Genomic DNA, 25,053 nt, shown 5'->3' on the forward strand with positions numbered 1-25,053 from the left:
TGTTAGTTTTAGTCATCTAATCAAGTACTCTTAGCAGAGAAGCAAACCTTTTGAAGAAACAGATGCACTCAGTACAATTCTACCACAACAGGCAAATACAAGTAACCACCGAAACCAGTCACAGTTGGCTGGGGCCGATAAAATATAAACTCATTTAGCAGATTAACTACTTGTACTACTTACCATAGTAGGTGAAAAACTTCTCATTTTAATATCATTTATCCATATTCTTGCTACCTCTTTTGTGGAAGCCTCCTTCTTCACTGCACCATTGCTTAGATCAGCTACAAAAAAAAAGAAAAAACACCCGCTGTGTTTTACGGGAATTCCCTCTAAACGCTGACTCAGATTTCAACACTTCTCTTCCAGCTCATTAACAGAGAAGGACACTACTGTTCAGTAGGACACAGGTGCTTCATAATGCTATCAATATTTGTGTCCAAAACTAACGTGTCTGAGCACACAAGGAGTTAGGTCCCACTACTATTTAAAATTTCCCATGCAATACCATCACATTTGATACAGGCGTGTATTAGTTTCAAAATAAAAAAGAGACCTTCACCAAATCTAGACACAGTGTTTAGAAGTACTCCACCTTGTGAACCTCTGGAGTTTAACAACAAACCAGAAAGCTCAGTGTTTCAACAGAAATGAACGTACCTGGTTTGGTGGCATTTACCACCTTAGGAACTACAATTATGTCTGAAAAAAAGAAAACCAACTTTGGTCTCAATTGTTTAGAGTTTATAACAGGATCCTTCAAGATGGAGATTTACTAACTTGCCTGTCTTCACCCACATTTGGAATCAACTAGCAATAGGGCTCAGTACAGAATTAAAAGAAATTAATGCAAGGAAACATGTAAAACAATTAAAAGAGCGGTCAAGCTTCCATGAGGTCAATAGTCAATACATATTAGATTTCATGCAACTGACCCTAGAAAACAATTAAAACAATTGCACAGAAAGCATTTGCCTCAGAGAGGCTGTTTAATTTTTATTTTTTATTTTTTTTTTTTACAATCTAGAACTTCTGCTGCCTGAGTTGTATGAAAAGACCACGCTTCCTTCCACAAGCTTCTCTGCCCCAAGTTTTCTACAAGTACTTACCATTTTTTTTAATTATTTTTGAATAAGAACGAAAAAGGTCCAAAACCACAAGCACATAAATAAGACTAGAAATGTGGTTCTAAAAGTCATGTCTCCTTACTTGAGAAGATGCATATTCCACTACTTTCTGCAGCTGTGCCACTACACCACCTATTGGGTCTTGATAATTCCTTATTCTTTACATGCTTCTGTGAGCTTTCATTTAGTACAAAGAGGTAAGTCTGAGATCCTAAAAAACTCTTTCCTGTTCTCCCTCACTGCTTTTCCTGCCTCCCACCCCTCAACTTCAGTAACTTCAGTTGGTTTTTTAAGTTCAATTTTTGTTAACCACTTCAGAACAATGAGCAAGGAGGAACATTCTTGTTTCCATCCTAACAGCTGGCTTCGTTTAGAGCGCATTCTACCTGCAGATGAAAAAGAGGCGTACTTTCAACTCTGCCTATAAAAATCAGTAACATTTATTTCAGAGACAATGATAAAATAGTAACACAGAAGAAGCCTGTGTACCTCTCAGGAAAAGCAGCAATAGAGATATTTTCAAACTCAAGTAGCCCAATCTTACCTCATGCTAAAAGCAGAATAACTCAAAAAAATGAAACCAATACATTTCATGCAATACTTTAGACATTAAACTGCAATTTAAAAATAGGTATGCACGCAGTTTTTCCCCTTTTATTTAAGCTAATCATGTAAGTTAACTACATGTTAGAAATAGCATACAAGAAAAGACTATGAAAGGTATCACAAGGTGAAGATTTAGAGCGCGGTAATAAAATACTTCTGGCACATAACACCATCTTAAAGCAGTAACATGGAAGCAAACAAAGTTTTTAGCACCTTTTTTTTTTTTTTTTTAAACATAACAGGTCTGATGCTTCCCATGAAATATACAGGGCTACCAAGATTCTCCTTTCTTGGGAGATACTTTAGAGAAACACTGTATGATAGGAGTACTACAGAGCTGTTTTGGAAGATGCAAGGGAACAAGCCCATCTGTCGTAGTTCCACAGCAAACATACAGCAGAACAAGAACTCACACAGGCTCAAGAAAGCTAAGCCATCAACTTCAGTAATGCCCACAAATTAATTTTACGAATTTGCCAGCTGCATTTTAAAACATCATTTTCCTCATTCCTTATGGTAAACTGAAGGCGTAACTTTTTTAAAGCCTGTTATTTTGTATTACTTCACCCTGAATTCTAACACTATTAGAGTTTGAACAGAATTTATAAGGTTTTCTGCACACTTTCATTTTACTGTGATATTCCAAAAATCAATCAAAATATAAGATGTACAAATATCTTCACACAAGATTATTTTACCATTTATCCAAAATACTGTAATTATGAAGAAAGAAGAACACTCACTTGCTGCTGTTGCTACTGGTTGGGCAATGTTAGGAGGTGGCTTCAACTTCATTAGTTCATTAAGACTATTATTCTTCAGAAGATCTTTCAGCTGAATCTGGTCCTTCGAAGGTGCAGTGGTCAAGGCATTCCGTACTGCTGGTGCTGCAACTGAGGGTCGAGTAGTTGTGCTGGTCTGAATGATTTTTGCTACAGTAATAGTCTGCCTCGTGGTTGTAACAGGTGTTGTTTTTGTCATCACTATTGTAGTCCCCAAAGTTGGAAGCTGATTTATTTGATTCAGCACAAAGGTTGTGGTGGATGGTGGTTGCTACCAACAAAGAACCAGGGAGATTTTTCAGACGGCAGTGAAAAAAGCAGACTATTAGCCTTTCAGCTAGAGCACAAGAGTCACCATTTACGAACTCTGTTAGTAAGAATTGCCTTGTGGTACAACAGGCTGAGCACAAAGTGTCTTTCAAAACATTTACCACTATATTGCTGTTCGTGTTTTTGCATTTTTTAAAGGCAAGGGAAAGTAAATAAATAGGATGAAGGATTAAACATCTAGGCACAAAACATAACTTCCATGGGTATAGAAACACTAAACTGAAGAAAATTTCCAACATACAAACTATCTCCACAGTTGTGGAGTAAATAACTTGGATTACTTGAAGTACTTGGGGCAACCTTTCAGACACGCTGCAGATCTGGCCTTTTATATTCTCCCTTCAGGTGCAACTACCACACTTGTGGTGCTCAAAATTATCTGCAGTTACAAAAGGTGATGCATAGTTCAGGCACAGGATTCAAGTTCCCAAAGCTTTCATATACCCAGAATATGCATGCAGGGGAAGTAAAATGCACATTGGACACCCCAAAATGTTTTTCTGCATGCTGCTTGTCCTCTTTGGTGCTCCTTGCCATGAAAATCCTATTAACCCATGGGTCTGTTCAGCTCTCACAGGCTCAAAATACATAGTACTGAGATGACGGCTAACTGGCATGATACAGTCCCAGCTCTTTTGTGACGTTTCACTAACATACACATACAAAACCCTGAAGTTCTTACCCGAACATTTAATAAGGCTGGAGTTGATACAGTCTCTGGTTCTTGTTTCACAGCAGCTGTGGCCTCAGTTTCCAAGCCTAGCTCTAATGCACTAAGTGGCACTGACTGCAGAGGGAGGAAAGAAAGAATCACTAGGTACTGGTATTAGCAGGAAATCAAATTCAAGTCTGAACACCCACCCACAAAATGAAAGTTAATAGGGAAGTCCTTAACTGAGCTTACTAACAAAGGCTGCACTGAAAACAAAAGGTCATCAAGTGGTTATTTCCATCCAGAAAAGTTGAAGACCATTAGTTAACTGCAGAGAAAACGTTATTAGGTTCGTGACGTCACTGACATCTCATAGGAAGCAGCCAGATATTAAGAGTGTGCACATTTTAAGGGAGAGCAAGACGACTCCAGTAATGCAGAGTTCTCTATGGCCACATGACAGTACATCCCCATTTAACATAATGAAACCAGGCAAGTTAAATATATGACTATACTGACCTAAATAGCGTGTTTCAGATTGTGTTAGTATAAAGTTTAAAATGAACTGACAAGTCATTTTCCAATCTCAGCATTATGAAGCAATAAATTCATGAAAATTCCACATTCTTTGAACATTTGCTATGGATCCTCCCTCCTCTCCCAATACATCAAGTACAAGCTCTTATGTCCTCTAGCAAACAACAATGTTCTTGTTTTAACCTGCTGAACAGCTGGAGTTGGAGCTGGATTTGCAAGAACCACGTCCGGAGAGTCAATATCAAATAGATCATTTGGACTGATTCCACTCTCACTCAAAGCAGCAAGCAACAGATCTTGTCCTGGCTCCACCATCTCTAAAAAATTAAGATCATAAACACAAGTTACATTTAATTGTGACTTACTGTGCATGTGCACACACATTTAAAGTTTCCTTCCCTGTATTTAAGAACACGTGCAGTGCAGTCACCTGCATACATAGTTTCACTTTCTGTATTTGCTCCGGCTCTTTTGTTCATTTCAAAAAAATATTCTACAAATCTTTTCAATATGCCCAAACTTAGAAGTAGGTAGGAAAAAAGTTTGCTACGCAGAATGCTATGACACTCATTAACTTACAGAAAAAAGATGGCCTTTTTAGTCTTCATCACACTACATTTTTAAGCATGACAAGAAATATCAAGAGGCAGAAGTGGCGAGACTATTATGCTAATGATGCATCTCTGTCAGTAAAGCACACCGCACGAGGGAAGCACAATTAAAATTCATTTAGTTTATCTTGTAACAACAATTTAGCGATAAAAAGCTTGTAAGGGAAGCTTTTATTTCTTGCGTACCGTTTCATTAGGTAGTAATTCATTCATGGGAGAAATTTTGTTTTGCATAGGGGAAAGAACAAATGTTCCATATAGTAGTACGTTAGCTACACATTAAATAGGACACCAGCATCAGGTCACAGGCTCCTTCACGTGTAGGACAAGCAAAATTAATTCCAAAAAGCTACGCTAGGCAGTGTATAAACTTCTGAAAAAGCCAAATGCTGTTCAAGACAGATGTGTTTTGCTCTCCTAAGGAAGTCCTAAGAGAAAAACTGAATTTCACTTGTTACCTCAGCTGTTGCTTACATATTCCGAAATACACCTTAAGCAGAAATTCATTTCACTTGCTTTCCGCACCACCACTACCACCCATTGGTAACAAAACAGAAAACTAACAAAGCTGAACACATACTTTGAAGCAGATAAGAACACAAAAACATTTGCCATTTCAGACACGTTCACAGATGAAGCAGCATTCAGTCGCTTATCCTTCTCTACGGGTACACTAAGCCACAGCTAGCTGGTCGGTCACACACATTACCTAGCACGTTTGGCAGAACAGGTAATTCTTGTAGTAAATAAAGCCTCGGGCATTTAATTCTTGCTCTTCCTAGCTCTAGTAGGCCCAATAATAGGGAGAGACCTTCTTCTAGTGGACCAACTCTCAGACGGTGGCACCGCAGCCGAAGGAGTTGACGTATGGTACAGGGACAAGCGGGAAGATGTACTTTTAAGCCTCAAAGACTGTTCTGTCCAGAAGAATACCAAAGCAACAAAATAATCGGTGGAGCTCCTACTAACCCAACGCGATCCCATTAAAGGCCATTTGCTATGTCAGAACTATACTCTGACCTTTTTTTCCCTAAGAAAAATAAAGCACTTGAGGTGATCAGCTAAGTCGGCAGAACAGCCTACTTTGTAGTTTATTGGCACGGCAGATCTGAAGATAGCGAGCAGACAAGTTACGTGTCAGCTCCTTCAGAGGACATCACCTCCCACGAGTCCGTCTCCTGGAGTCCTGAATGGGTCAATAAAAGCGAGTAAGAGCAGACTGCTGGCTTTACCTTTCAGAAATATTAAGCCCCCTATCTCAGAAAAGGGGTCTATAAATGCATACAACCACTGAAATGGGAAGGATAAATCTAATTTTCATCAGACTAAAATACTGACCCATCATTTTGGTTAAAGGCTTACAGCATTGTTCCCTGATTATAAACTGGTGGGAGGAGAAAGATGAAGCCTGCAAAACGAAGTTTTGGCTTCTCGATCCTTTTGGTGTTCAGAACTTCAGCCGTTGCAGGTGAGTTTGTACAGTGGGGGGAATTAACACTGGTCACCCCTTCAAACTGGCGGCCCTGCAACACTTCACAATTGTAACTTTGCAGCACTCATTTGGGAAGGAGCAGGCACTCTTCTGCACAGCGCAAACACCTTTGCTCACAGTCAAACAAGAACACCTAAATGTACAAGAAGAGCGACAGTTAGGTCATTGTTCAGCCTGCACGTAGTTTTCCTTGAGCCACCTCTAGAAGGAGGTATGGCTAGAGCCCAGTTGAGAGATGCATATGCACCTCTTTACAGAACAGGGGCATAGGAAAACAGAAGCTTGGAGCTGTTTACTTCAGTATTCTTTTGTCCTAGTTCTCTTTAAGATAACTTCTAGTCTAGTACTGCAATACGAGGCAAGGACTTCCTATGAAATTAAGGCTCAAACCGAGGCTAGGAAAAATAACAGCACCACACACACAAACGCATCTTCCCCAACCACTCTAAAATGGTGCCACAACCTATCAAGTCTGTTTAAGGTCAAGTTTAACATAACAATTGCCCTGAACACTTCATTTTTAACCCTTAAAAACACAATGGCTTGGATATTTGAATCAGTCTGAGTTCCAAAAACCAGTCACAGAAGTAATTTGTTAATTGCTTGCTTCAAAGTTTCTGCGAGATGAGCAGCAATAAAAACTAGCATAGCAATTCCTAGAATTCCAGAGTGCATACGGTCAGCTCCGAACCCCCACTTTCCTACCAGAGCTGTCTTCATCCGAGAAATCCCCCAGCTGTATTCCTCCCATGCTAACTCCTATTTGAACAGTCTTAAAAATTAGCTTTGGCTGGACTGTTAGCAACCGTTAACAGAAACAACAGCAATTGTTTACTTGTCTGTCACACAGCTTGGACAATGAAAGTTTGACTAACTAGTTTCATTTATTTTGTTTCTGGATGGTAGGAACAAAGCTGCATTGTTTGAAACTAGAACAAAAGGAATTCTGAACTTCTAGAATTTTTACATTAAAAGCCCTGAATACTTGGCACCAGTTTTAGATTTTGTGAACCTTCCAAGTGCCACCGCGCTGCCACCCCCCCTTTTCTCCCATGTAGTTTTAGATTAGTAAGGAAGAGAAGATTAAAAAAATATATAGGAAAAGCTGCATCTTGATAGCTTATTTTATTTTTGTGACATACACTAGTCAAGCCTAAAACGTTATCAGGCTGAAACAGCCCCATAATCTTGCAAGGTAGGAGGCTTCCTAGTTAACATAAGTGAAAGCAACTTTATCAGGCTCTGCAGCTCAGCTTTGGCAATACTATATAAGGACCTGTTTGCCACATCTTAAAAAACTCCAAAAGAAAATATTTATAACAAAAAGTTGTGAATATTACAAGCTGTTCCCTGAGCATTTCACCAGTCGAAGAGCCGTTCTGAGCATGCAGAAGCTTGCAGACAAGGTTGTCTATGTTTAGTCAGGCTGTCCAGTGTCACAGAGCAAGAACCAACCTGTTAGATAAAACTAAAAATATGGATTTATAGAATTTCAACTGTAGTATCCCAGCTATTCTTTGCATTAAAAGAGAATACAACCTGCTGCCATTTCAAGAAGGCCTAGGAAAATATACCAAACATTTTTGTAAGGTGCTATACTGCTGAAGAACACGGCCTGAAACTTTGACAAAACGACAGTTTCCCTATCACTGTGCATTATGTAAATAATTTCTGATTTAAAGAAACAAAACCAGAATGCCATGTTTAATATTACGACATGTATCCATGCCAACCTGGCTCTCTCCCTCCCTCCATTTTAGCTTTGTTAGAAAGACAGAAAACAAAAAAAAAATGCTAAAACACATGGTAAGCAACCTGCTCTCCATTTCCCCCAAGAAGAGTAGGGTAGAATCTGAAACCATAAAAAGGTTTCACTCCTAAATCTGTCAGTTACACATTGTAACGCCCTATAGGGTAAGAACCTATAAAAGGCACAGAACTACAGTATCACAACTTAGCCTGAAGTTAACATCACAATCAACTAGGGAATCTATTGCTAAACCCTTCAGACAACCGGCCTCCGGCATGCCCAACCTGCAAACTCGGTTTTATTGCTCAGCCTTCGACACTACCACAGTTAAGCAACTAGTTCTCCTTTTATTAGGAGGAGCTTTCAGAGGAACACACGTCACTCAAGCTATATTAGAAGCCATGTGAGGTATCATGCAAATCATGATGCAGCCCAGAAAAGCAGATGTGTCCCCCAGTCCCCACCTGCCTGACCTGTGCACTACTGGCAGCAGAAACATTTCACAATCCCCTCGGCGGCAGCCTCGCACAAGAGATGTGTGAGGGCTGTTAACTCCCAGTCCCGCTCAGCAGGGTTCGCTGGATATCCACATGGGTTCTGCTCATCCCACCTTTTGCCTCTAGAAAGTAGCCTGGGTAACAACAACAGAAACGGAAACAAAAAACCTGAGCTCAAACCCAAGGCTAATTACCCCACTCACCCATCCTTACACCCTTTAACCTCAGGACTACTGCTTAACGTTGCAGGTAAATGTACAAAGTTATCTCTAGATTTCTGTGAAAATCAGTCCAGCCCTGTAAATACCCTACCAGTTGTTCAAACACTACTTCTCTCTCCAAAGAGAAACTTCGGAGGACACGAGGCACAGCTCAGGATACCACACCGTGGGATTCAACCCTGCCCTAAAGCTCTCTCCCAACTGCTTTATGAATTTTACAGCAGGCAGGACGTACAGAAAGAAGATGGGAAATCCAGTTTTTTTCCTTAATATTAGATGGCTGAACAATGCAACAATTTGGTGTGAAATCAACTTTCAGACTAGATGTATGGAGGTTAAGTTAGCTGACAGGAAAGGTTTTTAAGAAATAAAAACCCAGAAGAGATTATCACAGCACCTAAACACCAGAACCCTTCCTCGGTTTTGCTGTGGGAGTCAGTTCCAGGTGTAACCCAAGGCGCAAGCTCCTAGAGCAGCTATCAACCAGTTCTGACACCAAAGAACTTGTCTGAACAGTCAGACAAACTGCCCACATTTTATTTTTAAAGACTAAGATCACTTTCAAATATAACAGCACACCAGCAAGAAAGATAATAGAAAAGAATCTGAATGTCAGGCTGTTACACAACTCCTACCATAGTAAATTATTTGTTTGACATCATCATCAAGCTCTTCGATTTAAGAAACTAGCAAAATATCCAGGCATTTTTACTCGTTACTTTAATCCAGACAATTTATGTACTTCAAAAGCAAACAGTCTATCGCTGAGTTAATTCTTAACTAGAAGTTTTGTGTTTTTGTGTAAGAAATCGTCGTTTGCTCACGCTAATAATTTAACAGATTAATTTAACTCCTTTTTACGCGTAAGGCACTAACCTAGCCTTCAGCGGGCACCAAAGACCAAGAACCACGCCGCAAGCACCTAGAGAAAGAGCTCCGTGCTCCTCGTTTCACCCCTCCAACAAAGCGCGGAACCCGGCCGGCTAAAAATAACAGCGGGACGAACGCGGGGGAGCCCCGCGAGGCCTCCTCTCCCTCGGCCCGTCAGGGACGCAGGGAGCGCTCCCCCTGGCAACCCGGGGGCGAGGCGCGGCGGCCCCGCAGGCGGCCGGGGGGAGCCGGGGGGGCTGAGCCGCCGCCACGTGGGGCGGACAAAAACTTCCGGGTTGGGCCCGGAGCGGCTGCGTAACCCCGGTACCGGGGGCTGCTTCGGCTGCGTAATGCCGGTACCGGGAGCTGCCTCGGTGCGCGGCCTTCCCCCGCCCTCCCCCCCCGCCGCCGCCGCCGCCGCTCCGAGGAGCCTGAGGAGAGGGGAAAGGGCGCAGGGCGGCACCGCGGGGCACCGGGAATCCCCTCCGAGGGCAGCACGGCGGCCCCGCAGCCCTGAGGCGAGCGGCGGGGGCCGAGCACAAAGGGCCGGGGGGAGCCGCGGCGGGGAGGCCGGGGCCGAGGCCGGGGACCGAAGGCAGAGACCGGGGGCCGAACGGAGGCCGCCCGCCCCCGCGCCGCCCCGCTCCTCACAGCCCCCGGGGGCTGCGCCGCCCGCCCGCCCGCCCTCCCGCGGCCCAGCCCGGCCTCCACCCCGCTCCCAACCGCCCCCCGGCGAGGCCCGGCCCGCGCCCAGACGCCGAGGCAGGCCCGGGGCCCGCCGCCACCCCCGGCCCCTTCCCCCCGGAGCCCCCCCCGGGCCCCGCTGAGGCGCTGAGGGAGCCCCGGGGGCGGCCCCCGCGCGCAGGGAGCGCCCCGAGGCGGCCGCGGGGAGCGGCGCCGGGCTCACTCACTCGCTCGCGTCTCGCTCCCGGTCCCGCCGCGGCCGCTCCCCGCAGTGCCCGCCGCCGGCCCCGCCGCTCTCTAACTGCCGGCCGCCATCTTGGCCCTCCCTCCCCTCTCACAGGGGAGGGGAGGCCGGAGGGGAGGGGGAGGGGGGGAGGGCCGCCCGCCGCGCCGCCCCACGTGACCGCCGCCGCGCACCGCCCCCACGCGACGCCAGGCACTGCCCGCCGCTGGCGCGCGCGCGGCGAGCACGTGACCCGCTCCCCTCCTCCTCGCCCCCCCCAAGGCCGCGCGCGCGTCACGTGACCGCCTGGCGCCGCCGCCTCGCGCCCCTCCCCCCGCCCCCGCCGGGCGTTTTGGCGCGCTCCGGCTCGCGCTCGGCCATCACGTGACGCGCCGCTCCTCTTCCCGCCCCGCCCGGGCGGCGGGGGAAGGCAGCCGGACTCCGCGGGGGGGGGGAACAAAAATAAAAATTAAAAAAATAATAATAAAAAAACCGGCGAGCGGCTCCCGCGTTCTCAAAAAGCGCCGGGCCCAGCCCCGGGGCGGCGGCCGGAGCCGGGAGGGGCCGGGCCGGGCCCGGTTCCCGGGGGTGGGGGAGGGGAAGGCGGAGGCGAGCGGCTGCAGGCGGTCACGTGATCCCGGCGCCTCCAAGATGGCGGCCGCGGCGGGGACGCGAGAAGCGGCGCTCTCGCGAGACCCGCCTCCCGCGGGGCACCATGGGAAGAAAAAAGGGGGGGGCCGGGGCAGTGCTGCGGGGTGGGAGCAGTGCGCATGTGCGGCGGCTGGGCGAGGGTGGTGCTCGCGCGCATGCGCGCTGCTGAGGCGACGGGGAGCTGTGCTTGTGCGCGCTGCTGAGGCGCCGCGGGGGGGGGCGCTGTGCTCAGGCGCATGCGCGGTGCTGAGGCGGAGGAGCGGGGACGGTGCTGAGGAGCCGCGGGGGGGCTTGGCCCCGGCCCGCCGCGACCCGCGGGGCTGTCCGGGGGTCTCCGGGGCCGTCCGGGGGTCCACGGGGCCTGGGCACACTCCTGCGCCCCCCCGCGGCGGGGATCGCCCCGTTCCCGCCGCTCCCCTGACAGGAGCTGCCCGGCCCCCTGAGGAGAATGCGGGCGAGGCCGGCCTGGGGGCGCCCCCCGGCCGTGCCCCCCCCCGGCTCGGCCCTGACGGGTGTGCCGCAGGGTGTGGAAACGGCTGCCGCAAAGACCTGGCTGCTTGAGAGCCCGCCGGCTGCACGGGTTGGCTCTACATCTGGGAAGAGCTTTGTGCCGCTGAAAGCCCTCAGACTCGATTTTTTGCTAAAAGGAAGTCTTCCGTCAAAAGGTTTACCCAGTTGTGTAAGAGCGCAGCCATTTCGAAGGATTTTCATAAAGTTGAAGCAGGCATAAAGTGTGGGCGGTCGTGAAATCTGCTTAAAATGTTAAGGACTGCTCATTCAATTTTACCGAAGTCCACCCCCTTCTTTTTATTACACAAAAAACAAGCAATAAAAGTTAGGCAATTTAAGATTTAAGTAATTTAGATTAATCAGTGATGCTTCAGACACTAAATGGAGGAAAAGATGACAGACGTCTGGCCAGAGATGAGAACAATTTAAATGGCACCTCACATCTCGACTGTTGCCCTCTACACACCTCAAGTAAAGGCACAAAGAAGTACAGGTCACGTGCCGTGTATTTAACGCTAAATGCATCCGTACAGCTCCACACAGTCGTGACAAGAAAGTGACATTTTTGATGTCTTGGGTTGAAAAGAGGCCTGGGAGCAGAGTTTATGATCATCCTCGACTGGGAGGTGAGTAACCCGCTGGTGGCACTGCTACTCCCTGCTCACGTGTAATTACCACATGAAGAGCTGTCTGCAGCACTATTTCCCTATGACCTGAAATACGAATTAAGTATGTCACCAAATGTATTTTGGTTAGAGAAAATATTTTTTACCACTGGGCAGATGCTACTCTGAATGCATTTTTATAATCAGGGAAATGTAATTGATGCCTACTAACATTTTACTGTACAACTCTGTAAAATAACATTGCTTAGCGTAGCGCTCAGCAGTTACCCTCAAGGCATTTATTTTTACTTGCTTTCCAAGGGAGAGGTACAGTGGCTGAAACACAAAATTGTCAGCATTTCATCTCGTAGAGAAGTAATCTGCGTAAATGTTGTGATGTTTCACTGCAAATTTGACAGGTGAGAAAGCGAGACGTGCAGCAATCACTCGTGCTCAGTTGGAAATACTTAAGCACATCTTTGCGGCGTATCTGAAAGAAATTGAACTTTCAGATTCAGAGGCAACCAGTCCTAAAAAAAAAAAAAGTGTTTAAGAAAGGAGTTGAAGTGTTAATGGAGACTGGGTGTATTTACTCTCTAAGATTTTCTTTCCCTTCTGAGCAAACCCAGCGCCTTGCTCGCTATTTCTCTTGCTGTCCATTTCACGTTTCGCTGTCGGAAGGCAGCGCTCCGAGGAGCTGCTCCGACGCTCTCGGGGAGATGAGGTTTGGGTCCCCGGGTTTCACAGCTGGTGCGAGGAGGAGCCCCGCTGCGCAGCCTCCGTGGGCTGCGGCCCCATAACGCTGGAACTTCCCCTCGGCGCCGGCTTTATGGCCCCAAAAAGGAGGAGCTGGCGCGGGGAAGCCGGCCCGTCCTGCGGGCTCGCAGCGTGAGCGCTCCGTGCTGCGGAGCGGGGGCCAGCTGGGGCTGACGCCGTTTCCTTTGTTGCTCTAGAGATGAGAATTATTTAGCTTGCTTTGCCCTCTAGCGGCGGCCTGGACGGCTTCGATGCAAACCCGGTTGCTTTGTTTAGCATACACATCCATAAAATATCAAGAAATATCTGATATTTAAAAAAAAATAAATAAATAAACTGAGCGAAACTATAGGAAAGGAATTTCCAGAGGTTGCCCGGGATATTACGAGTACAATTCCCAAATTACTGCAGGAAGGGAACCGTCGTTAACAATTCATGCGGTATTTTTCCCCGTGACACCGTAGTCACGCCAAAAGCGCGGCGTGAATTGGGGTGGAAAAACCTGCAAAGGCGTCAGTGGGCAACCACTCGGTGCCACGGCGGAGGCTCAGGGGTCGCCCTGGGCACGCAGACAGCTGCTGTCGGAGGAGCCTTGGAAGGGAAATAGGGCAGAAAGAAAAGGGCCAGGCGGCGCCTTGCGGCTCGGTGTCACCGCTCTGCCTACGCACCAGGGAGGCCGTGCGTGGCAGCTTCCCGCCCGCATGCTGACAGCGGAGAGGAGCCTTCGGCCTCCCGCTGGTGCTCCCCCCGTGCCCCGGGTTTTATTGCTAGTCCCGTCCGGACATCGGTAACCTCCCGCTATTTCACCGCAGGCGCTGCGGGCAGGGCGCTGACAGCTCCGCAGGCGCTACAGGCGGCAGAGGCGGCCCCGCTGTTTCCTGCTCGGGTCCCGGCCCCGGCCCCGGCCCCGGCCCCGGCCCCGGCCCCGGCCCCGGCCCCGGCCCCGGCCCCGGGGTCGCCCTCCCCGCCCCCACCCACGTGGCGCAGCCCCGCGCCTTTGGGGGCGGTCCTCCGCGCTCCGCCAATCAGAGCGCCCGTTGCCCTTCGCGCGGGCCAATCAGCGCCCGCGGAACGCGCGTTTAAACGCCGTTCCCGGGAGCTTGCCCCGGCTCCGTTTGACACGGAGAAGGCGGGCTTGAGCCACGAGAGCCAATCAGAGGGCGCGGCAGCGCTTACCGACGGCGCTCTGAACCAATGGGAGCGCGGCGCAGGGTGCGGCGTCTCCCCGCGGAGCAGTTGGCGGCGGCGGGGGAGCTCCCGGGGAGGGCGGCGGCGGAGCCCGGCCGCGGGGGGCTGCTGAGCGCCGGGCCCGGCCGCGCCGCCGCCATGGCGAAAGGTGCCGGGGCTCGGGGAAGGGAGGCGGCGGGGCCGGGGGTGGCGGCGGGGCCTCCGCGGCGCGGGGCAAGGCGGCGCCCGGGGCGAGGCGGCTCCCGGCGGCGCGGGGCGGCCGGGGCGCGGAGGCTCCTCCCGGGAGGTGCCGGCGGGACTCCTCCCCCGCGCGGTGTGCGCAGCTCGCCGGGAAGGGGCTGGGCCGCCGCGGCTCGGCCTGCCGGGAGGCAGCGAGCCCTTTAAACATGGCGCAGGCCGCGGCGGGCGGGCGATGAGGGCGGCCCGGAGGCAGCGCCGGCCATGGCTCAGCCGCCGCTCTTCTCCTCTCGCTCCTAGGGAAGAACATGCCCAAGGCCAGGGCGGGCGGCGTGGAGGAGGCGAGCCCCGAGAACGCCGAGAGGAAGGGCCCCGGCCGCCCCCGGGCCGGTGGGGTAAGCGCTGCCCCTGGGCCCGGAGCGGGGCGGGAGGCTCCCGGGGGTTGCCGTGCCCCTCGGGTTCCCCCCGCGGAGCAGGGGCGGCCGTGCGGAGCCTCAGCTCCCCGGGAGCCGGGTGTGTGGGGCTCCTGGGGTGGGTCAGGAACGGAGGGAGTGTGGGGGGAGCTAGGCTGCGGCCGTGTCCCTCTGTGCCCTGCTGCCAGCTGCCCTGCATGTGCCGGGGGCTGCTGTCAGCCAGCAGGCAGGCCCCAGGCTGGGCGGTATTCGTGACAGCTCTGGTGCCCTGTGGTCGTTCTAGAGGCGTCTAGCCAGAGGTTGGTAATCCCGTTGCATTTAAACCTCCATGGAAATAACCGCGGGTATTGCATCAAAACCCAGCCTTCCTCAGCAGCTCTTAACGTGCTCTGCTGTGCTGAGAAAATGTTTGCGCTGGGTCTGAAGCCTGGCACAGACAAAGACGTGGCAGCCGTGCCTCTGCGCCTGAGAGCGTAGCAGGCAGGGAGGTGGGAATGGGGGAGGAGGCCGAGCTGAAAAAGTGGCTGTTTGGTGCCTCTTAACAGCGTGCTCAAAGCCAGGAGGCTTCCTTGGCAGGTGAACTGCTGCAGTTGGCTGCTTCTGGCTTTTTCCAGAAATGCTGATATTTCAGGTTCTCACTAAACCTAAAGATTTTCTCAGTGCAGGGTTCACTGCTTGCATTTGTTAAAATGCAATGTTTTCACAGTACTTAATCCTTAAAGTACTTTTTAAAAGAAGCAAGTCTCATTTCTTGATAGACTCTTTGGTAATATTTCCGTGGGAGGGAAGGCTCCAATGGACTTGCTCCTTCTCAGGTTGTTCTGCTGTAATCTTAATTCTTACTGAAACTTGTTTATGGTCTAAGATTTGAGCCTTTAACTGATCTTACTTTGAGTGTTACTCATGTCATATTAACTATTAAAATTATCTTCTGTATTCTATTGTGTGCTTTGTTTGCTTTACTAGTTTTATGGGACAGCATACACTGGAGCATTACTTTAGTCAAGTGGCATCTTTGAGCTGTTTTGTTTTTTTAACCAATGGGAACCTTTGTGTGCTTAACAAGGATGCAATTTTTTTTGTTGTTTCATCTGGGGCTGCAGTGCCTGTAAGTGCTTTTAGTTGAGTTGAAATATGCCAAGGCAAGCTTGTTCTGGCTGAGCTGCCCCTGTTTGCCCAGATGCTGAGGTTTACAGTTGCAATCCGCGTGCCTTCTGCATGCAGCACGGTCAGGCCTGGCCAGGTGGCAGAGACCATAAAAGCAAAGGCGGCCCAACTCCACGGAACTGCGAAATCTGTACTCCTCACCGCTGATGTTCTCAGAGCCTGAGCCCACACACAAACCCTGGTCTATGTGGTGTTTAACCACGCTGGAGCCCTTCACCATTTCCCTCCTGGGACCAAGCGTTTTGCCCAGGCTCTGTTGTGTTTCTTGTGCCATGAACAACGTCTACGCTTTACTTTGTGTGTTATAACGGATGAAGAAAAGATAGCATTGTTTATCTCCCAGACCTTACTGAGAGATGTCACTCAAGGTAGGCTGTCCAAAACTGATTCCTGTCTTCAGTGTTGCTCAGCAGAGCGTATAATTAATGGCAGTGATATTTGACGCCTTATGAGAGTGTTTGGGCAAGCTCGTACCTCTCTGACTGTGAGAGATATGTCCGAGGCTTGGGCAGTTCTTGCTGTGTTATTTGTACTTCGCTTGGCTTGCACTCTGAGTTCACATTCTGAAGCGCAGGACGGAAACTGTAGTTATGAAATGTGGTAGGATGGGATATTCATATGAGCGTCTTCTTGAACTGAAAGTTTGCATTAGTAAAGTTCTCCAAGTGCTTACCACAGTTATGTTTTCATGTAGTAGAAATAGCAACGGTAGCAAACATGTGGCATTACAGCAATATAATTTCCGTTGGCACAGTCAGCTGTTAACCCTGTTTTTGCTGGGTGTTGTGGGTGCCAGCTGGAGGTTCCTGGCACGTCTGTAACGTACTGATTTTTGTGTGGCTCTGTTCTAGGAGAATGTGTTTATTGGTCAATCCAAAATCTACAGCTACCTGAATCCTAGCAAAACTCCTGGTGCTCGCCCCCCACTTCAAGAAGAAAACTCGGTCATGTATCACGAGGTGAAATGTCAGGGCAAAACACTAAATGAAACCAACAGAAAAGGAGATGGTAAGCGTGATATTTGGATTACTGGCTTTACGAGACATTGTTTTTTCCCCCTGGTTTCAGAACTTCAGGAGACCTGGCAGCTCCCCTGCCCCAGTCGCTTTCCCAGTCCTACAGCTCTTATCAGCAAACGGACTCTACGGGGGTGATGGTGTCCTTATCCTTTTCAAAACTTAGGTCATGGATTTACGGGGCATTGATGAGAAAACAAATTAGCTGGTTTCTGTTTAAAGGTGTGGTTGTTAACTGTGGTAATCTTTCAAAATGTTCTGATGCAAACAGTTGTAGCAAAATGTGTTTTAAGCCCCATTTAACGCAGGGAGCATGAGGCTTTCTGGGAGCTTACAAGCTTTAGCTCCCCAGTTTCAACAAGGTGAAGATGTTGTAGCCTGTTGTGCAGTGGAGCTGTCGCCTGTCAGCTGTGCTTCATTTCTCTAGGGAGACTGAAGCATCTGTTTTGTCATGTGGGGCTTCAGCCTGGTAATTTGCCGTATATAAAAACTTTATTCAGTCTTAAAGCATGCTTATTTACCTCTGAATCAGTGAGCTGAGCAGGAGGATGTGGTCAGCTCAAGGTACGATGCACTCAGCAAAGACAATGGAATGGGTGTGGATTAGGCTTTTTCTTGCAAGTGCCTGTCCTTCAGGTTCCTGAGTGGTATTGACCGCTTTGTACCAGCATGCGAGGCTATTGATCACAGCAGTGCAGGATCCAGAGACTCACACTCCTTCAGTGCGGGGTGCTGATTCATCAGCAGCAACTTGATAACTTAGAATGCCGAAGGCATTGACTGGCAAACTGAGCACTTGTCTCAAATACTGCACTGAAGGTGCTATGGGTTCAGGTCAGGTTTGCTGCTCGGTTTTCCGATCACGACCAAGTACTTGAGCTCTGTTTTACCCTTTCCCTTTCTCTGTTCGTGCCTCCCTCTGTGCTGCATGTAGTGTAGCAATGACTACTCAAGAGTCTAGTAACGGTCTGTCTGGGTTCTAGCACAAAGAGATTGTATCATTCATTCCCTTCCTCTTTCTCCTGTTTGACAGGACTAGAAACCATTGGAATTCATTTTAAAAGCACTCTGGTATAGATGATCTTGAGTTCAGAGCCTTACTTTATTTTCCTGTCACCAGAAAAAAAGAACGGTAGCAATATAATAGAAGGTGCTATGAAACCAGACGACCAGAAAGATAAAGAAAGTGGGTGCAATACTTCGGTACCCTCTTCGGATCAAAACCAAGAAACTGCAGAAACTGAAAAGACACCTCTGCCTTCCGATGGTGCTGATGAGGCCAATGCAAAGCCAGCTCAGAAAAAGATGGTTAAAACAAAACGTGGACCAAGGAGAAAGTAAGTGGCTTCCGAATTGTAAAAGCTGTTCTGCTTTCTGCCCTTTTGCACTGTTGGACATGACCTACATCTTATGCTCAGGGGCTATAGTCAGACTTACAAATAATGTTTCTCTTGTTTTTAAGCAAATGGCTATGTTTGAGGGAACAAATTTTAAAGATGGCTTTTCCTCAAGACTAGTATGTTTGAAAGTATAAAATAGCACCCAAAGTAAAGTACGTATCTTCTTGCAGATGACCTTTTCTTGCAAGCAAGGCTTGTGTATTTTAACTCAAGTGGAATACTTGCTGATCACCTCTAGAAAATGAAATTAACAAGCCATTAAGACCTACTTTTCTGTTGACAAATGGGAGTGTTTCTTGTCAGAAACAGGATATTGGATTAATTGCAGATGGTGGCTTTCTGGCTGAGCTGGAACCCTTTCTCATGTCGTTGGAGTAATGTAACCTAGTATTAATGAATTCTTTGCCGAACAGTTTTCGTTACCTAAATTTTAGAGAGCCTTCTGGAAGGGCCAGTGGGGTTTCAGAGTTGTAATGTGACTTTCAGTTGATTTCCAGTGGTATCTCATTCCTGTGGATAAGGGACTAGTAGAGGACGTAGCTCTTGGCTTGGGAGGAAGAGCAGTGATGAGAAACATTGATTCATACTGATCAGCTTTCAACATACCAAGCTGAAAGCGAAAACTTTTTTACAGATACTTGTTGTAGAGGCGTAACTTCAGAAATGGTCTGATATGTGTGTACCCTATTTTTCTTCTTCCCTAGAACACAAGGAAGAACACCAAATCGAAAAGTGACAGATTATTACCCGGTTAGAAGGAGTTCCAGGAAGAGCAAATCTGAATTGGAGGTAGTGCTTCTTGTTAACATCACATTGCCTATAATGTTGCAATTTAATTGAACATTTGAGAAGGTGCATAACTATCTGTAAATGGCTTCCACTGGCAATAGCCAGTTCACTGGAAGTATTGTTAAGAACGCTAATAAAATACAGAACTGTTGATCCATTTCTTTTAGGATAGAATCTACATTTTTGGGGGTAGAAATCTAAGATTTTAGGAGGATGGGATGGTTTGGAAAAATGAATGTCACTGGCTAATCATTTCCTCTTAGCTGTGGTACAAACTACAAAAACTATGAAAGAATAACGTGGTCTTGTATTTTGTCTCGTTTCTTCCCCAGACTGAGGAAAGGAGGAAAATAGATGAACTAATTACAAGTGGGAAAGAGGAAGGAATGAAGGTAACCGCAGTGCCAGCCCGAGTAGCCGTGCACAGTCTGTTGCTCTTAATCTGTTTAAAGAGAAAGTTGCAGAACTCGGAACTGCTGCAGTTCCTTGGTTGAAAGATGAAAGTGGAGCACACTCTTTTCATTTTGAATGGGTAATATTTGACTCTGGAGACCATATTCTTCCAAAAATGGGGTTAGATATATCCCCTTAATTGTAATATGTATGAAAGGTAATGCCCATGTATCCACTGAATGGTAACAAATTCTCTTATCCTGTCTGCAGCTAGTTGCTGTGGGTTCTTCATTATGGCACTGAAGCTAAATGATTCTACTGGTTCTCCTCCCTGTGGTAGCAAATGTTAGTTATTGGCACCAGCTGCTTACTGTTTGGGTTACTCTGACCACCCCTTCTAGAGTTTAAAGCAGAAGTAGCTCCTGGAAGTGCAAGAGAGCTGTGATTCTCAAGAAAAAAAATGCAAACACTACCAACAAAAAAAAAACTAGCCTGTAGTTAACACTGGATCTTCTAGGATAGTGACAGGAGAACTTTCTTGGAGTGGGAGGGTTGTCCGGGTTAGGCTGGGGGCACAGGGGGAGTAATAAAATACACTAGTGAGTGACAAATGTAATTTCTGTGATTGATCTTTCTGTACCTCTGACATTTTTTCCTGTGCCTGCTGATGGTGCCCTTGAAATGGAAAAGCTTAGTCCATCAGTAGGGGTAATTTAAAAGGAAAAATGGATAACTTCTGTGTATGTAATTTATTTAAAGTAATTCTTAATTCCTTGATTAGATGATGTTTTATCAAAATCCATGATAATTCATAGGTTGCGTTCTGAACTCATCCTGTTTCTTCCATGATATCGTGCACTGTGCTTCCATGGCTCTGTCGGCAACACACAAGTACCATGCTGTAGCAGTTTTTATGACAAATGTGACGCACACTGATTTCCTAGTAAATGGCATATTTGCAGTCATGTAAATACTTTGTAATTTCCCAGCTGATTTTCTTTTCAACTCAACAGATTGATTACATTGATGGCAAAGGGAGAGGCGTAATTGCTACTAAACACTTTAATCGAGGAGAATTTGTAGTTGAATATCATGGGGATCTCATAGAGATCACTGATGCTAAAAAGCGGGAAGCTGTGTATGCTCAAGATCCATCCACAGGCTGCTATATGTACTATTTTCAGTACCTCAGCAAAACGTACTGGTAAGCTTCTTTTGACGTAAGTGTAGTAGTTGAATGGTAGAAATACTGAATGCTGTTTTTTCTTGTGTTTTCGTACAATTTTTTTTATTGGGAGCCATGAATTAGGGAATCTTCTTGGAGCACTGTTTCACGTTTCACAGTCCAAGAGCCTCCTGTATCTCAAGGCTAAAAGGAATGGTGGATGACTCAAAGCCCTCATCTCTGAAGCACAGCACAAGCTATGTGGAAAGCTGTATCTGCTTGGATGAGACTTACAGCTTTGCCATGGATTTCTGCCTAAACTCACTGTTCTGTAAAATTGATTACTTCTCCTGAGTTGTAATGACTCTTTTGAAAAGCAGTAAGGACAGACCCTGGAAGAGCAACACCTCCTTCAGCCGTACTTGCCTGGGTCTCTTTTCTTTCTCTAGTACCTGGCAACCTCATGTGCATGCTTTATCACTGTTTGCTGTTTTATTTGCCCCAAACTCCAGTTCTTCTAAAGCAAATGCTCAGACAACCTTCTTTCTTCCTTGGCTGATGCTACTATAGACTGGAGGCTACTATAGACTGGAGTGTGGGTTAGTTAATCTGTCTGTTAATTACCTTGAAGAGCTCTGCATTCTGAGTATCTGCCTTGCAGTCTAGATGTCATGGCAATAGCTGCCATTGTAATTCTTAGAGCAGCGAGGCACTAGAGCTTTAGGATGAGTGTGTCTCTGGAAGCGGGATGTGTAGCATTTGTGTGTTCTCAGTCTCCTCTGTGAGTAGAGGCTTTTTCACTTACTTACTCTGTGGAGACTACTTAGCTTTGACACAATTTTCTTGAGGGAGATTTTTTCAAAGGTATCAAGCCTTTCTGGTGTTATCCTGCATTTGGGTTGTGCTATTCCTCGGGAGCAATTGAGAGCTTCTTAGAAACAGGCAACTTGAGAACATAGTCTGAAGCATTCATTTTTCTGGTAACTTACAAATCTCCCAGAATTACTTTGGTTAACCTACACAGTTGTCTTACATGCTGTTTAAACATATGAATATTCTGTAACGATCTTTTTTCCTTCATTTTTTTGAGCCTTGCGTGAATTCCTAAATCTTTATCTGGCTTGCACTTTGGTTTTTGTCCCCTGACATGACTTGTGCGTGACATGGAGCAATCCTGCACTCTGTTCTTGTTCTTTCAGTGTTGATGCTACAAAAGAAACTAATCGTCTGGGAAGACTGATTAATCACAGCAAATGTGGCAATTGTCAAACAAAGCTCCATGACATTGATGGTGTGCCTCATCTCATACTGATAGCTTCCAGAGACATTAAAGCAGGTGAAGAACTGTTGTATGACTATGGAGACAGAAGCAAAGCTTCCATTGCAGCACATCCATGGCTGAAACACTAACTCTTCATCTTTGGGTGTGGTTTTGTGTGTGGGTTTTTTTTTGGACTGAGCGCTCTACAAGGAGTCAGTGGATTTTTATTTTATTCTCTCCTGCCCTCATTTCCCTCAGCTTTCTTAGTGGACTGCTTATGGTGTTCTGAGCTCCTTGAAAACTACCTTTTTGCTTTGCAGTTTTTAAATTCCTATTACAGATTTCCAGGCAGGCTTGAGTAATTGATATTAGATTGCCAAAACTTTTATATTGTAAAAGGAAACCCTCCCTAAAAACTGAACAGTTTTTCATAGTGACCAGTGCCACCTGAGCATGCGAGGACTTGCACAGATTGAAACGTAATCATTTGGGTTGTGCTTCTACTTTTGCAATGAAATCTCATGCTCCGTTTTGTGGGGTGATGAACTTGGCATTAGCTTTGACAGCAGATGTACTTTTGTATGCTGACTCCTACATTCAATGGCTTGTCTACTTGTCAGACTTTTTTTTACATCCCAGTGCTGACAGGATTTTTTTTGAGATGATGCTGTTGTTTCTATCATTCTCAAATAATCTGTGTTAGGGATCTAAGTTTTTTCCAGTGCGGTGTCTCTGGTAATGAACTTTAAATGCACTTGTGCTGAGGGAAATGGATGGTCAAATTGGCTGCTTTCATCAGAGAAATGACTCCAAGCCAAACGTGGATGGATTTTGATAGACTGGGTTGATACTGATTACAAATGTGGAGCTGTAACTTCACAGTGAGAATCAATGCTTGACGTTACTTATTTTCTAAATTTGAGATGGTACCTTTTTATAGTTGACGGCTGATTCTTGGAGGTGTCTCCTAGAGGGTTTTAAAGAAGCAAAAGAAGCTCTCTCCAAAAATTTTTTATTGCCTTTCTATGCTAACTAGCCACATCAGAAGCTATTTATTTACTGTGAATGCTTGAAATAGAGCATAGTGGTTCCAAAAATAGGAGTCATCTTCATATGCAGCTTCAAACTGTAATGATGGAGTTCATGCAATGAAGAAAGTAGATTCCTTATTGCCTGGTCCTGTAGGTCTGTCCAGCACGGTCTGGTCCCACTGTCCTAAATGGGAGCTGAGCGCTTAGCATCTTACAGATGTTTGTAACACGGCTGTTGGAGAACCAAATGTGTGGTATAGGCGGGCAATATACAATGCAGGTCCTTTATGTTAAAGATTAATTCTTACCGGTTGGAATTTTAGCCAAGGCAGGCTTGGCATGTGTGTAGATGAAGATGGCTGTGAGCCATCAGCCACGCTTGCTGCTGGAAGATGTCGGCAAGGGATCTGTGGCTCTGTTAATGTCTTCTATTCCTCACGTCTTGAAGGCTGCAGCTGCTCCAGCTAATGCCCTCTAGGACAATCTTACATGCTTGCCTATGTGATAGGTTAGACAGCAACAACATCGTGGTTGTATGCTCCAGCAGCAAGAGAGGTGGCTTAGTGATGTATTTTTTAAATTAAAAACTTGAAGACAATGTCTCTGTAAAATAAAGAATATATTTATTATTGATGAAGTGGCTGCTATAGTACCTGTCTCCATTGCAGATCGTTAGCATTTTGAAAGAAAGCTGTGAAAATCATTAGCCATTAAATGCTTAATGTTATTTACCATTTAACACTAGGCAAGCTCAGCAGAGAAAGCCTTTGTATTTTCACAATTTCTGAAGGATTAACTGGAGACCTGTTACCTTACATGTACTGAGTTACAAGTAAGCTTCTTTGGCTGACTTGTTCTAGTTGGCAGTGATTTCTCTCCGGTCTCAGTAACAGAGACGCTACAGCAGTGTACAGTACCCTGCTCTAGTAGAGTGCTTCCCTGAAGTCAAAATTGGAATCAAATGCTTCTTTATTTGTTCTCTATTTAAACATTTGCTTGTTCTCTATCAGGTTAAATAGCTTAAAACCTCTGTTCTTCGGCATCACTTTCGTAAACAAGAAAGGGAAAATCTCTCCCTATTTTACATAAAAAGGAAAATGTCTTCTCTGAAATGCTTAACTGGTAATCAAGTAGCACTGCATCGGAAGATGGTAATAAAGCTGATATTGCACTGAGAATGTATCTTTTACTTTTCTAGGAGCTATATATACAAGTGTATGTATATATGTGTGCATATATATTTGTGTGTATATATTTCAAAATAATTTTCACAGGAACACGGAGTTCTGACTTTATCCTTGTGCCTTATAGGAAGGATTTGTCTTCTAAATAAGGTTTGAAGCACTTAGCAGGGAAAGATGCCCTTGGCTTGGGAGTTAAACGTCTTTCATACGGCTTGTTCCTCTTTACCAGAGGCAGCAAGGTTGCTTTAACAGGGCTTCGACCCACCATAGCCAAGGAATTTGCTTCCCTTCTGAGAGAAGCTGGGCAGTTCACTTGACACCAGATGGAATGCAGCTATGATGGTGCCAGAAAAGAATTGCCCCAAGAGGTTGGGGTGCAAGAGGTTGGGGTGCTCTTCTGTCCACTCTAACTGGTGAACCCCTGCTTCTAGTTTTCAATAAAGAACATCTTCAGTGGCAACTTGAATAACTGCAGCATTCCTTGTCTCCTTCAACTAACAGTAAAGAAGGGCTGTGTTACAGTCTTCTGTACCTCCTCATCAAGCTGGTACTCTTACAGACGTCTGTTTAATTTCTGTACTTCATCTGAAGTTGTTTCATTAAGATTGGATAGTGTAATTATTGTGGTTTTGGGCGTAATCCCCAACCCCTCCCTGGATCCTGGAAAATACATCTTTGGATGAACCACCCAGGAATTTGCATTTCAGAACACGTTTATATCTTTCCCATTCAGAGATGTGGCCTGGCTCTTGCCAATGCCTGATACTTTCTTTTTTTTCCTTTAACTCTAAACCCTTGAAAGAGGATACAGCAACTTCCTTCTCTGCTACCATGCTCAAGAAAATCTCAGGCATGTGAGCAAGGCTTATCAGTATGCTGAAGATGACAAAGTTACTTCATAATTTCAGCAATGATTTCAGTGCACTGGCTGTGTTAACTGTAAACAAACCTACCTAGGTCAAGCA

The 25,053-nt window shown here is 46.6% G+C and overlaps 2 protein-coding genes and 1 long non-coding RNA gene across 8 annotated transcripts in view; 1 reads left to right on the plus strand and 2 right to left on the minus strand.

Moving 5' to 3' along the window:
• Nucleotides 1-10,619, minus strand: part of SBNO1 (strawberry notch homolog 1) — a 31,014-nt gene extending 20,395 nt beyond the window's left edge. The window contains exons 1-6 of one of the 5 annotated variants that reach the window (XM_083804431.1): nucleotides 10,387-10,565; nucleotides 4,218-4,351; nucleotides 3,528-3,632; nucleotides 2,477-2,786; nucleotides 661-702; nucleotides 184-284 (exon numbers count right to left, since the gene is read on the minus strand). In XM_083804431.1, coding sequence (XP_083660557.1) covers nucleotides 184-284; nucleotides 661-702; nucleotides 2,477-2,786; nucleotides 3,528-3,632; nucleotides 4,218-4,349 — 690 coding nt within the window. In that variant the 5' untranslated portion in view covers nucleotides 4,350-4,351; nucleotides 10,387-10,565. Of the gene's footprint in view, nucleotides 1-183; nucleotides 285-660; nucleotides 703-2,476; nucleotides 2,787-3,527; nucleotides 3,633-4,217; nucleotides 4,352-5,983; nucleotides 6,271-9,481; nucleotides 10,037-10,386 lie in introns of those variants that run through there. The other 4 variants (XM_083804432.1, XM_083804430.1, XM_083804434.1 and 1 more) reach the window with 4 other exon arrangements.
• Nucleotides 10,620-11,310: 691 nt separating this feature from the next.
• KMT5A (lysine methyltransferase 5A) lies at nucleotides 11,311-24,552 on the plus strand. 2 transcript variants are annotated; one of them, XM_083804446.1, is made up of 8 exons: nucleotides 11,311-12,169; nucleotides 14,570-14,664; nucleotides 16,701-16,857; nucleotides 17,986-18,202; nucleotides 18,970-19,054; nucleotides 19,387-19,446; nucleotides 20,461-20,651; nucleotides 21,812-24,552. In XM_083804446.1, the coding sequence occupies exons 1-8, from the start codon at nucleotides 12,112-12,114 to the stop codon at nucleotides 22,020-22,022; spliced, it is 1,074 nt and encodes a 357-aa protein (XP_083660572.1). In that variant the 5' UTR covers nucleotides 11,311-12,111; the 3' UTR covers nucleotides 22,023-24,552. The 2 variants fall into 2 exon arrangements, with proteins under 2 accessions (XP_083660572.1, XP_083660571.1); XM_083804445.1 differs by lacking the exon at nucleotides 11,311-12,169 and adding an exon at nucleotides 14,000-14,240.
• Nucleotides 12,330-14,220, minus strand: LOC310883683. Its single transcript, XR_014573646.1, has 2 exons — nucleotides 14,081-14,220; nucleotides 12,330-12,678 (listed from the first exon to the last, which is right to left on the minus strand). It is a non-coding gene; the product is annotated as an uncharacterized lncRNA (long non-coding RNA).
• Nucleotides 24,553-25,053: the final 501 nt, after the last annotated feature.

The sequence above is a fragment of the Anser anser genome, assembly GCF_964211835.1.
Source record: "Anser anser genome assembly, chromosome: 18".
Classification (NCBI taxonomy): domain Eukaryota; kingdom Metazoa; phylum Chordata; class Aves; order Anseriformes; family Anatidae; genus Anser; species Anser anser.